The sequence below is a fragment of the Odontesthes bonariensis genome, chromosome 6 (assembly GCF_027942865.1).
Source record: "Odontesthes bonariensis isolate fOdoBon6 chromosome 6, fOdoBon6.hap1, whole genome shotgun sequence".
NCBI lineage: Eukaryota > Metazoa > Chordata > Actinopteri > Atheriniformes > Atherinopsidae > Odontesthes > Odontesthes bonariensis.
Window position 1 is genome coordinate 14841070 of NC_134511.1, and position 12463 is coordinate 14853532.

The 12463-nt window shown below is 40.4% G+C and overlaps 3 protein-coding genes across 3 annotated transcripts; all 3 read left to right on the forward strand.

Moving 5' to 3' along the window:
- The first annotated feature begins 1400 nt into the window (after nt 1-1400).
- Nucleotides 1401-4163, forward strand: LOC142382845 (uncharacterized). Its single transcript, XM_075468969.1, has 5 exons — nt 1401-1599; nt 2006-2374; nt 2494-2802; nt 2929-3027; nt 3112-4163. The coding sequence occupies exons 1-5, from the start codon at nt 1488-1490 to the stop codon at nt 3210-3212; spliced, it is 990 nt and encodes a 329-aa protein (XP_075325084.1). The 5' UTR covers nt 1401-1487; the 3' UTR covers nt 3213-4163.
- A 1342-nt stretch (nt 4164-5505) lies between these two features.
- LOC142382846 (granzyme A-like) lies at nt 5506-7819 on the forward strand. Its single transcript, XM_075468970.1, has 5 exons — nt 5506-5620; nt 5761-5902; nt 6780-6918; nt 7165-7440; nt 7526-7819. The coding sequence occupies exons 1-5, from the start codon at nt 5566-5568 to the stop codon at nt 7673-7675; spliced, it is 762 nt and encodes a 253-aa protein (XP_075325085.1). The 5' UTR covers nt 5506-5565; the 3' UTR covers nt 7676-7819.
- Nucleotides 7820-9890: 2071 nt separating this feature from the next.
- LOC142382728 (granzyme A-like) lies at nt 9891-11745 on the forward strand. The gene is given in 6 exon segments (XM_075468849.1): nt 9891-9954; nt 10085-10220; nt 10600-10731; nt 11206-11364; nt 11366-11493; nt 11594-11745. Coding segments are annotated over 6 exon segments (771 nt in total).
- The last annotated feature ends 718 nt before the right edge of the window (nt 11746-12463 follow it).

Consider the following 12463-nt stretch of genomic DNA (forward strand, 5'->3'; position numbering starts at 1 on the left):
GTAGCCTGCAGTCTGTCAGCATGACTCTGTTGTTGCTCTGCTTTTTGTTTGAAATCTACAGGTGAGAAGTGTGACTAATTATGCCTAAGCTACTCCTGGTTGGTTTGACATGGCAAATAAATAGAGGGCATTCGTTTTGGTCTACTTTAGAAGATATCCAACACCTACAGCACATCAACTTCAGCTACACATTAACAGAGCAAGCCGAGCAAAGTCCTCTTGGCAAAGAACAGGGTGCTTAAAAATTCTCACCCTCAAGTATGTGACTAGACACGACTTAAGAGAACACTTTGTGCAAAAGAACTGTGGTCAAGACTTCCTTTTTAGCACCTTGTGTCTCATATGGGTAACATGTTGACAGAAACAGATGCATAAAAGCGAAGGTGCAATATACAAGCTTTAGCCTTCTTAACCACAAACAGTTTGCACAGACTAACACTTGACAAACGTGACATAGATTCTGAACATTATAGCTCTGTACCATCGTGAGCTTGCATGTTTGCTTGGTGACATTTGGCTCAAAGCAGGTCTTAAGCACAGCCTCTCTGAATCAGACTACAGAGCTAAGTAAGAAACATTAAGATCCCAATCTGAAATCACACTGTGCATCGAAACTTTGAGACACTACTACTTAGAATAAAGTATAACATCAGGGAACCAGAAACAGGATAAACAGGTTTCAAAGGAACCTGTAGCCCAGAGTCAAGATTGGGGCGTATAAAGTAACACGAATAATGTGTGAGTCTAAGTATCACTTCCAATTTGTTCTTCAGATCCTGATTACTGAAATGCCTATGAAGAGGTGAATTATGTTCAAGCTAACACCTCTCTTTCACATCTGTTCCAGATAACACAGAGGGGCTGAGGTCAGCCTGCATGACACTCTCCTGGAATGCTCTGCTTCTTTATAGGCATTGTAAGGTTTCCTGTAAGCTGTTTTTGCTCAATTAACTGATAAGATTCAAATATCAAAGCCACAAGGAAACTCAAACTCAGTTATATAAACATCTATCTTAGCTTTTCTAAAAATAGCCTACAGGGTGGAGCTACCTCACGGTATTTTTAGAGCCTCCTATAAATGCTCGTTCTGTCGTTGTTCATTTATAAAAACTTTGCTTAGCCTGTTCAAGCGCTTTTGGCTGCGTAATCTGCTGTTTTCTGGTTCGCTGCAAAGTTTTTTCAGGTGTAGCACAAAGATTCAGTGATGGTTATCTTGGGAAAGAATCATTGCAAGGCCATGAGAACCTTAAAACCTCTAAAACTTTTTGCAGTTTGAAAAATGATCAATGACCTCTTTGTGACACTGTTGAACTATTACCTTTAGACACTCCCATTTTCTCCAAGTCTTGCATCATCCTGCAGTGTGAGCTGATTTCATAAACTTCCCTTGGAGCGGAAGTTTTGGGCAGACAACAAGGAGAGAGCATGGGCTGCATATTGCAGGATGCTCGAAAAGATTTGGAAAATTCTCCACAGCACATGGTGAGATGTTTGACAGAGAAGGAGGGAAACAGGGCCCATCATCTTCCACTAAGACACGAGGATTTTACTGCATGTTTGCCAATGAGACGCAGATTCTGCAGAGGCTGGCTGTTCTGGGTAACTGTCACTTAAACTTGTTCATCTTCAAAAACATTTATTTTATCATTTAGGTAATAAAAAACAGAAGTGCAACAGTTGAAAGATTACATCATTTATATCAGTTATGCTATTCCTATAACAGGTTTCTGGGAAAATCACATGAACTTTAATGTAAGACAGACACACCGACACCTACTATACATTACTTTGGTCTTTACTCTGTGTCAAAGGCATGATTTGTCTGTAACAGCTTTAGTCAAGAAGCCAACACTGCAATACGTAGGGGGGTTGGGCAATGTATTGATGTAATGGATTTAGTTGATCTAATAGTCACTATTCAATTCTAGTTAGACTCAGACAACCCAGTGCAACTACCCTTAACTTGTTTATTTCCCTCTCTGTTTCTGTATCTCTCATGTCTCAGTGGTCTGCCACAGCTTAGCAGCAGGCCAGGTTACTTCACACTACTTCTTGGTCCAAAGACCCATGTCCTGGGTCAAAGCCCGGGAGTTCTGCCAGAAGCACTACGTGGACCTCCCTGTCCTGAACTCGGAGGAGCAATACTTTGCCCTCCTCAATGGAACCCCTGCAAACAAAGTCAGCTTTTGGCTCGGTCTGCAGCGGCAGAGCATCACCAGCGATTGGAGGTGGCTCAGCGGGGAAGAGCTGAGCTATGAACGCTGGTACAGGAGGAACTACGAGGGCCACTGTGCAAGTTTGGAAGCCATGTTACAAAAAGACAAGAAGCTGCTGGCTCGCCACTGTGACGAGCCACACATGGTTGTCTGTCAGGGTAGGTAATAGAAGGTAGATGGTGACAACATGCTTAGAACATTTAGAGCACATAGACAGGATAGACAACAAAGTGTTGGGCTGATCTCCAACATTTCTCTGACTCGTTTGCTCTCACAGGTCCAGTGTCCCCGCTGTCAGTGACAGTGGAGTCAGTGGGTGTCGATCATGCTGTCCTTGGGTGGAACGTCTCAGCATTCATGCTGATGATACCGCACAGCTACAACGTGACAGTATGCGACTGCACATGTCAAACGCTCCTCTACCCTTTCACCAATGGCTCTTCCTTCATGTACATCAGTATCTCCAACCTAACTTCAGCCACAGAGTACGTCATAGAGGTATCGGCGGTTGTTGTTCGGCCTGATAACATGACAGGCGGGAAAACAATACTTCGAGACAATCCTGCAACTTTACATGTTAAAACAGGTAGGAAGGGCACGTTGTAACCAATATGTGGTGAATTTTATGTGATCGCACCCAACAGCCAACAACACCCTGATTGGATCAGAGCATTTATCTTTATTGTGTGTATGTGTCTTTTCTTCTTCCCAGTGCACTCTGAGCTGCACAATATCGTCCCCTTGTTGAAGTTACTCAAGCTTGTGTATCTGGTTCTTCCACTCGGGTTTCTCTATTATACTATGAGAAAAGGCAAGTCTAATTTATCCTGTCAAAAATGTGATATACCAGAATGCACATTGAATACTCCTAATAACATTCTGTTGTCATCTTCAGATGAGTTCACAGAGACGGGTCATGACTTCTCTCTGGTGGAGCTCCCAGTTCAGGACACAGTTTTTGATCCGTTCCCACAGAGAACCAGAGGATTTGGATAAAAAGGGGGGAAAACCATATTTTATGTGAATATATAGATTATATCAACATACTTTGAGGCCATTGTGTAATAGTTACAAAACTGAAATTTACAGTAGAAGTATCCCAGTTTAAGATGTCGTGGTTTTCATTTAGTTAGTTTTTCTTGGATTACATACAAATGTAAACATTATGTATCCTGAACAAACTAAATATAGGCCTGTAGCAATTGGAAACACAAGTTTCTAACCTTCCAAAATAATGTGAGAAAAGATGGAATGCACCAAAACTGACATAGCTAGTCAGTTTAAGGACAGTGAAAGTTTGAGAATTTGGCCAGACATGAAAATCATCATTACAGGTCATGCTTCACTGCCCAGGCTTCCATTCAGTCTTGCTCCGTTACAATGCCTCTGTCAACAGTGTGTATACAGTAAGCAGCCCGGTACCATGAACGAGCATTTTACAAGTTGTTTCAAGCTCACTCCTTGCACAAACTTTTTACCTTAAATATTTTGTGTCATTAAACGGTATAAAAAAGTAACACAAAAAGATTAGAATCCGCTGATCTGTCTTTAGTGGACGAGCCAGAATGCGATCGTGAGCGCATGTGATGCGATTTTGGTGAAACACATATGATCAGAGTTTTTCGACAAGCCGTTTGCACGCTTGTGTGTTGTTTGCTTTGTTGTTTTGATTCTGACATCGACTCCCATTATTAATTAGCACAAATTAGCATCCAAATTGAGTTTTGGAGTTGTGGTAGGTTCACAGTGCACATGTGGTCCTCGGCAGGGGGTCATATAGTGTGAGTGTTTTAATAGACTTAGTCTCTGACTTGTGCGATTTTGGTTTATTTCTTTCCTTTGCAGGCAGTAAGGTCATGTGTGGTTTTCTATCAAAACAACAGTAACAAATACCCAAATGATAAAAGAATAAATCTCTTAATCTCTAATAAAAGAGTACTGAAATTACTACATCTCCATTTGCCTCTAATTCCCACTATCACAGCCCTAAAACACACTTCACCTGACTTACTATCATTAACACACATAAACAACATCACATGGTAACACACACTGTAAAAATCACGCTAATGAGTCGGAGCGGTAACATAACACGTGACGTGACGTACACTCAATCAGAGGCAGGTGAGCTAAATGCTGCAACTCGCGTAAAGATGATCACTTGGCACGTTAGACATCAAAGCAACAGAATCTACGGCTGCAGCACGCTGAATACATTACATAAACTATATACACGTTTCATACACGCACACACCACTTGCGGGGTCGTTAATTAACTGCTCGATCACTCTGTCGACTGTCAGAGCATACACCTTTCTAACCGAGCGCCGTCAGTTGCGCTACATGACCAGCAGGGGGCCGCTCCGCTATGAGCTGACCAAAACTATATCTATCTATAAACGTCACACTCTGAACATAACATGTTAGAGTGTGACTACAATTAGTGAGGACTGCTATTTAAGATAAAGTTCTTTCAAGGGAATGACCATGTGTTTCCAGTTTTAGGATTATACATTAGATTTGTAACTTTTGGTCAGAAAGGATATGCTGCAGTCTATAAGATCATTGGAAAATTTACATTTTTAATTAGAGTAATAGTAAACCATGTCATCATCCCTCATTTTCTTTAATGAGAACATAGAGGTCGAGGGGTTGCATGGTGTAATGGTAAACACTCTTTACTCTGAGCATCCTCAGATTACACTGGTGCTTGATTTCAGATGCAGTTCTTTATTTTACAGTGTACAAAATTGACAGAGATGTGAGATCACCTTAAAATCATTCTGAAACTACTTCAGCTAGCCACATTTCAGCAGCAGCACACCAGAAGCTATTGAAAAACATTAAAACATTTGACTCAAGGGTAAAAAAGGGTGTGCTCTTCTTTCCACCTTTGGGTGATATAGAGTCTCTGGTTCAATTTGTCTGTCTTTCAGTTAACCCAAAACACATGTTCTCGTCTTCATCGTCTAACTCTTTCTCTCAGTTATGTTTTACCTTTCTTGATTATTGACTACACCAGCCAATGTGTGTCACTCTCTTATGATTCCCACTGAATCTTAACGTTACAAAAAAAAAATGCTCAACAATGGTCGCCAGCTCACTCTTCACCCAGGGATGACATGCGAGGTGCTGCTTTAAAATGAACTTGATCAGTGCTGGTGAATGTCACCGCATCAGAGTGAAAATATGCATCAGTTCTGATGTCATGCTTTCCTCTATTTCGTTGACTCATGCATTTCCATGGTCAGACCACATCCTTTAACTCTAACAGATAAAAGCCCGGGTAAGCATCCAGCTGGCTGTCTTGCGCAGCCACCATCAGATCAAAGACACAGATAAAAAAGAGATGTCCCGCCTCTCTGCTTTCATCTCATGTGCCATTCTCCTTGTTGTCAATTCAAGTGAGTAATATGTTTTAGGTTAAATAATTTCATTAGTAATGTTTCCCTTTTTGAAAAATCATTTACTTCTTTTTGGGTAAACAAATCATCTGGACTTATTTTTATCCACTATTGTGTGTGTGTGTGTGTGTGTGTGTTAGGTCATGGCTCTGAGATTATCAATGGGAAAGAAGTCAAGAAACACTCTTTACCTTTCATGGCTCTGCTGGAGACAAACATACCTGCCTGCGGAGGGACTTTAATTGATCCAAAATGGGTGCTGACTGCTGCTCACTGCGCTGAGTAAGAACCTGAAAGCATGCATTCTTTGAAGCTGGCTAGTCTAAAAATATACAACGTTTATTCTTGACTGATCATTTGAAACATAGCACGTAATGATCCCATTTGAAAAAAAAAAGTAAAAATCTCATGCAGATAAAGTTTTTTATTTATGTGAAGAGAAAAATTGAGTTTTTTTCACCCTTCAACTAGTTTTTTCTAGTCTTTTCTTGCAAGCTACTGCTTCTTCTTATGCTCTGTGTTTAAGCTTATAACTGAGGCCAAATAAAGGCAATGGCAAAACATCCAGGCTGCCAGTTTTGAGGTTGGCCATTGTGGAATTTGAGGTTTATTTAGGTTAAATACTCCAAAGTATGGGTACGGCCACTGATGACTAATGTTCACAATTCCATGCAAAAACATGTCACACAAGATAAGCCACATGTTAGTGACGTTCACTCAGTAAAGTGTTAAAATTGTACTTGACACACGCATGAAAAAAAATGTAGCTCATGGTTGAAATAACTTATTTCAGTACAGACAATGTGTTAATTTAATTATTGTTTCATCTTTGCTCCACGGTGAGACAGCAACACCTGCTATGTGGTGCAGATCTTTGCTAAACTCACATGAAAGTTTTGTTTTTTGGAAGGTTTAAGGCACGTGATTTTGTATAAGCTCACACTATGAAATAAAATGCCTAACAGGTTTGTTGCAGGTTATATCTCCATTCAACGCTATGAAAATGTGGTTTGACACACTTATTTACAATGAAATAAAAGCTATGCCGTTATCTAAGTCTCAATGAAATATACAACATCCCAATCTTTTGACATTGTTTATCATAGCTGCGATAACTCAAATAAACAAGGTAATAACTTAACTATTTTTTCCCTTGAAGCATTAAGAAAGTGTTGCTGGGGGTGCACTCCATCAAAGAAAAGGAAAAAGATTCCAGGCAGGTCCGAAAGGTGATCAAACGTATTCCTCATCCCTGCTACGATAAGACTGACAAATTCAATGACCTCATGTTGCTAAAGGTAAGTTGACATCCGAGTGCGGTAGCTTATATGTTAAAGCAGGAGCTGGATCTGAATTGGAAAAAAGTTCAAGATGACTGAGAAACACACCCTCAGTTTTTGTTGCCTGAAATATTAGTGATCATTTCCAGAATGTCTATTTCAGTGGTTCTTGTCGTAAGTGTCATTTGATCGGGATGCAGGAGCTAAGTTTCTCACTGAATCTGGGGAAAGAGACGTGTATGGTAATACTTTTTCAAATTACAGCTTGACAAGCCAGTGAAGCCAACCGAGACTGTGAAATGTCTCAAACTGGGCAACGTTGTCAAAGAGCCAGAAGCTGGTACCAACTGTCTGGTGGCCGGATGGGGAAAAATAAACAACATAGCCAAGCAAATGTCGGATGTCCTGAGGTCGGTCAATGTGACTGTAATCAACAGGGTTAAGTGCAACTCTCCTGATTATTACAACCTCAGACCTGTTATCACCAGCAGCATGATTTGTGCTGGGTCAGATGGTCAAAGCGTTGCTGACACCTGTCAGGTAAGAGAGCCTAACAGCCTTTCACTTCCATGTTAACTGAAGTGATGACCTGAAAATGACTGTCACTTGCTTGTTCATCCTGCAGGGGGATTCAGGCGGGCCTCTGTTGTGTAATGGAGATTTAGTTGGAGTCACCTCTTTTGGAAAGAAGTGCGGAGTGAAGACAAACCCTGGAGTGTACGCTTTCCTCACAAAAAATAATCTCAATTGGATCAAGAAGACAATGAGACGATAATTCGTCTCTTTGAGTGTTTCTGTTGATCTAATTAAACTGCTTTGTTCGTTGCACTGATTTCATTCAACATTCTCTTTTTAATCATAAAAGTGACTTGTACATACGGTTGACAAATTAAAGAAATAAACTAAACCTTTGACCCTTGCAGTGACTGCATCCAGACTTTCTGTGTGAATCATTTTCTGGCACAATTTATGTGAACTTGACCCGTTCGCTTTTATTAGGTTAAAGGTGGAGTGATCACTTATATTAAGAAATATTTGTATCCTGATGGGAGTAATGTCTTCTAGCATGATAATGCCCCCACCTTAGAGCACAAAGGTTCAACATGTAAACATGGAGTGTTTAATGTTGGCTCACAGGAGACATTCCACCGCCTCATTTATCACAAACAATTCCATCATTACGTACACAAGAGTGTAAAAGAGTCCTTAAAGAGACAAGTACTAGAATATAGCATCCCAGACAGACAGTGACAACAGGTGCTGCAGCTGTGCACTACATGGAAAAATAATGTGTTTTTGATCATTAAAATATGTTATGCAAATGATTATTCTATGGGTTGTTTAATAGTTAGGTTCAGTAGCAGCTATGAGCGCATGCGCAACAAGATTCCGATCACTGAACTTTATATAAATAAGACCATATTCTCACTCTAGCACTTGCACACACCGCAGATAGGATATTCCATTCATATTCCTGTTTACATGTTAAAGAATATTGTCTGTTTATTGACCTATGCCTTTACAAACTCTCCCTATGCAACTGTAATGTTTGCACACAGCCAAAGCCAAATTTACATAAATAGCCCTAAAAACAACAACTCATAAGCTGACATTGGTGATAACTCTCCACTTCTTGATGGTCACACCAGTACTTAAAGGGGAACTCCGGGGCATTTGAAGCGTGTTTCCATTGCTAGAGGTTGTCAAATAATGCTAGTATGACACAGAGAGGTGCGTATCTGCGCTCCCTGTGTGGAGATTGCTCTGTCCGCACAGCATGTCATGCGAGGCTAATACGTGGTGGCTAAGGGGCAAGCGCTAACCCTTCCACGTAAAACAACAACTTGCACACTGCAGAAACGTCACACCACTTTATAACCCATCCGACAATAAAGTCACAAGCCTTACCATCAAAACCATATGCATGGTTCTCACATTACTGGCATGGGGACGTTACAAAACAACTTTATAAACAGCATGTAACTCACCGGCTGGTTGTAGGCTCGCGCATGTGAAAGCCCAGAAGAGTCGATGGAGGATAATCCCATATACAAAACAATTATATTCTCTAGAAAAACTGCGTTCAAGTATTTAAAACATTACAACAATACATGCCCAGTAATATTGTTGTAATGTTTTAAATACTTGAACGCAGTTTTTCTAGAGAATATAATTGTTTTGTATATGGGATTATTCTCCATCGACTCTTTTGGGCTTTCACATGCGCGAGCCTACAACCAGCCGGTGAGTTACATGCTGTTTATAAAGTTGTTTTGTAACGTCCCCATGCCAGTAATGTGAGAACCATGCATATGGTTTTGATGGTAAGGCTTGTGACTTTATTGTCGGATGGGTTATAAAGTGGTGTGACGTTTCTGCAGTGTGCAAGTTGTTGTTTTACGTGGAAGGGTTAGCGCTTGCCCCTTAGCCACCACGTATTAGCCTCGCATGACATGCTGTGCGGACAGAGCGATCTCCACACAGGGAGCGCAGATACGCATCTCTCTGTGTCATACTAGCATTATTTGACAACCTCTAGCAATGGAAACACGCTTCAAATGCCCCGGAGTTCCCCTTTAAATGTCTGTATCACGGGTCGGTGGTGTAGTGGGTTAAGCAGGTGCCCCATGTATAGAGGCTACTGTCCTCGCTGCAGCTGGCCCCGGTTCGTCCCGTATCGGACAGCCCTTTGCTGCATGTCATTCCCCCTCTCTCTGCTTCCTGTCTCTCTTCAACTGTCCTGTCCATTAAAGGCATAAAAGCCCAAAAAACAATTGTATATCTGTATCAGATGTATATTGAAGGAAATAGACATGATTACTGGGCAATGTTACAGGCTTCAAAATGGTTCAGTTCTCATGCAATAAGTGACTAAGACATGCATTTGCATTCAGACCACATCCTTTGCGTTTAACACATGAATATGACAGAGGACACTGAGGTGGGTTTCAGTGCATTCACAGATAGATCAGAGCTAAAGATCAGAAGAAATGTACTGCTTGAGAGATCTATCTGCTTTTATCTCGTTGGTGGTTCTTCTGTTTGTCCGTTTGAGTAATATTTTCTTCACTGCAGTGATATACTTTATTGGCTCGTTCATGTAGTAATCCAGATTGCTCGTGACTCTGTATTAAAATTCCACTTGGTGCAGTGTTATGTTTCATTTTCCAATTTTTTGTGTTAGGTCATGGTTCCGAGATCATTGGCGGGACAGAAGTCCAGCCACACTCGCTGCCTTTCATGGCTCTGTTAGAGACAGACGCACCAAACTGTGGAGGGATATTAATCGATCCAAAAGGGGTCCTGACTGCTGCCCACTGCACTGGATAGGAATCTGCAAAACTGTCAAATGTTCAAAAAATTCCTCCAGCATTGCACACTAGAATGTATCTATTGGTGTGTTTCAAGTCAGATGTGTATATATTAGTAAGCAGAGGGTTTTATTCTATTTTCTATTATAAGATTTACAAGATCATGGTAAATCAGAATACAGGTTTTATTGAGACAGAGAAATTAAACAGCACTGCCCTCTGGCGACAGTGAAGAGAAAAAATATGACTCAGGTTTGTGGGTTGATGTAAAACATCAATGCTCCTCGAGGTGAATTCTTACCGGCAGAATTGTACTTCATCTGATATCTGATAGTAAGGGTGATTTCCTTTGGCAAGTAAAACGTCTTTGTCCTTTGGTACATTTCTCCATCAGCATAAAGAAAGTTTTGCTTGGAGTGCACTCCATTAAAGAAGAGGAAAAGGGATCCAGGCAGGTCCTAGGGGTGAAAAGACGGATTCCTCATCCAAAGTACAATAACAAAAGCAAGGTTAATGAAAAATTGATTTAAATGAATAAATTATTTAAATGTGGATGTGCAGTGTTCTGTTATTTCTTAGAAATGTCAATGATTGATATGCATAATACAGAACATGCAAATAGACATAAAGCTGGCTCCTGTGTTCCATTGCTATCTTTTACACGAGCCAAAGTTCAAATATCATCCGAAGTGTGTACTTGTGTATTGTGACTGATGTGTACGCAGGTTGCCTCCTTGAAAATATCATACGGTTCCAATCCAAAAACAGTCGATTAAATGTAAGTAACATGCGCTATAGCTGTTTGCTCTAACTCAAGCCGTGGACAAAACAATATGGCAGTCCATGCAAAGTTATTGATATAGGAATCGTGATTAAAATCAAATTTTATAATGAGAAATTGTCTTCAAGAGAAATGCTTGATAAGAAATTCACATAAACTTAAGCTGTCCAACTGTTAATCTTTTATAAGGTCATTTAGATTTGTACTTTTAACATTTCCTTTTCAGCTTGAAAAACCAGCAAAGAAAACCAAGAAGGTGAAGTGTCTCGAGCTGGGTGAAAAAACGGGCAAAGAGCCAGCAGCTGTCCCCAGCTGCATGGTGGCCGGATGGGGAACAACAACTGCAGAGGACAAAAAGATGTGAGATGTCCTAAGTCAATGCCACTGTGATAGAGAGAGAGAAATGCAACTCCCCACAATATTACAACAACAATCCTGTTATCACCTGTGACATGATATGTGCTGGTTCAAATGGTAAAATAAAGGCGGATTCCTGTAAGGTAATCATTCTTTTTACTTTTAAGTTAATGGCTCTACACTACCACTTATGTAATGTTAATGAGTTGTGACCGTGTTGTTTGTTCTCTCCATAGGGGGATTCGGGGGGGGGGGGGGACACGGTTGTGCAGTGGAGCACTAGTTGGAGTTACATCTTTTGGAGGCATTAAGTGTGGCGACATTAAAAAGCCCGGAGTGTACTCATTTATTTCAGAAAAACATCTCAAGTGGATCAAAAAAACCTTGAAATCCTAGAAAATATGAGTAAGCCTGTTTTCATATGGCTAAACCTCTTAAAACCAAATAGTGGTGGCAGAAAATGCATTTGAATTATGTGCCAAAATACCTACATCTAGGACTGAGCTTATAAGTGGTGGACATGAAAATTCCCTGTTTACAGGTAAAGTATTATAAAGATTGACAAAATTCTGTGGTCAGATTTAGGACTGGATGTATGATAGTGCAGCTCACGCACACCTTCAACTTGGTAGGGGGAAGGGTTAAAAAATTGCAAGAGTAGTTGAATTTGATTCTGATAAAATACATGACAAATCTCCTTTCAGAAAGACTGTGGTGTCAACAAGTATTTTTAAGACATTATATGCCTCCTCTATGTCTTAAAAGTTAGTGGTTATTCCTCTGTGAGACTAGGCTGAGCTGGGTATTTCACCCATGAGCTACTGTTAGCTTAGTTAGCTAAATGCAGGACAAGCTAGAAATGACTCATTGTTAAAAGAGATTATGTAAACCACTGATGAATTTGCCATTGCTCTTACTTTAAGCTGCATACTTTAACTATTTATCTGTTTTTGCTATGAATATACATATATTCATTTCTTTAATGCTCGCTTGATAGTGTTCGCACTCGCAAAGGCACTCACATGTATATGGTAGCATTAGCAGCGTTTGGTAGTGTCACAAAGGCCGAAAGGTCGTGTAATAGTTCAGTTACAGAAATCAAATGAAAATTCCT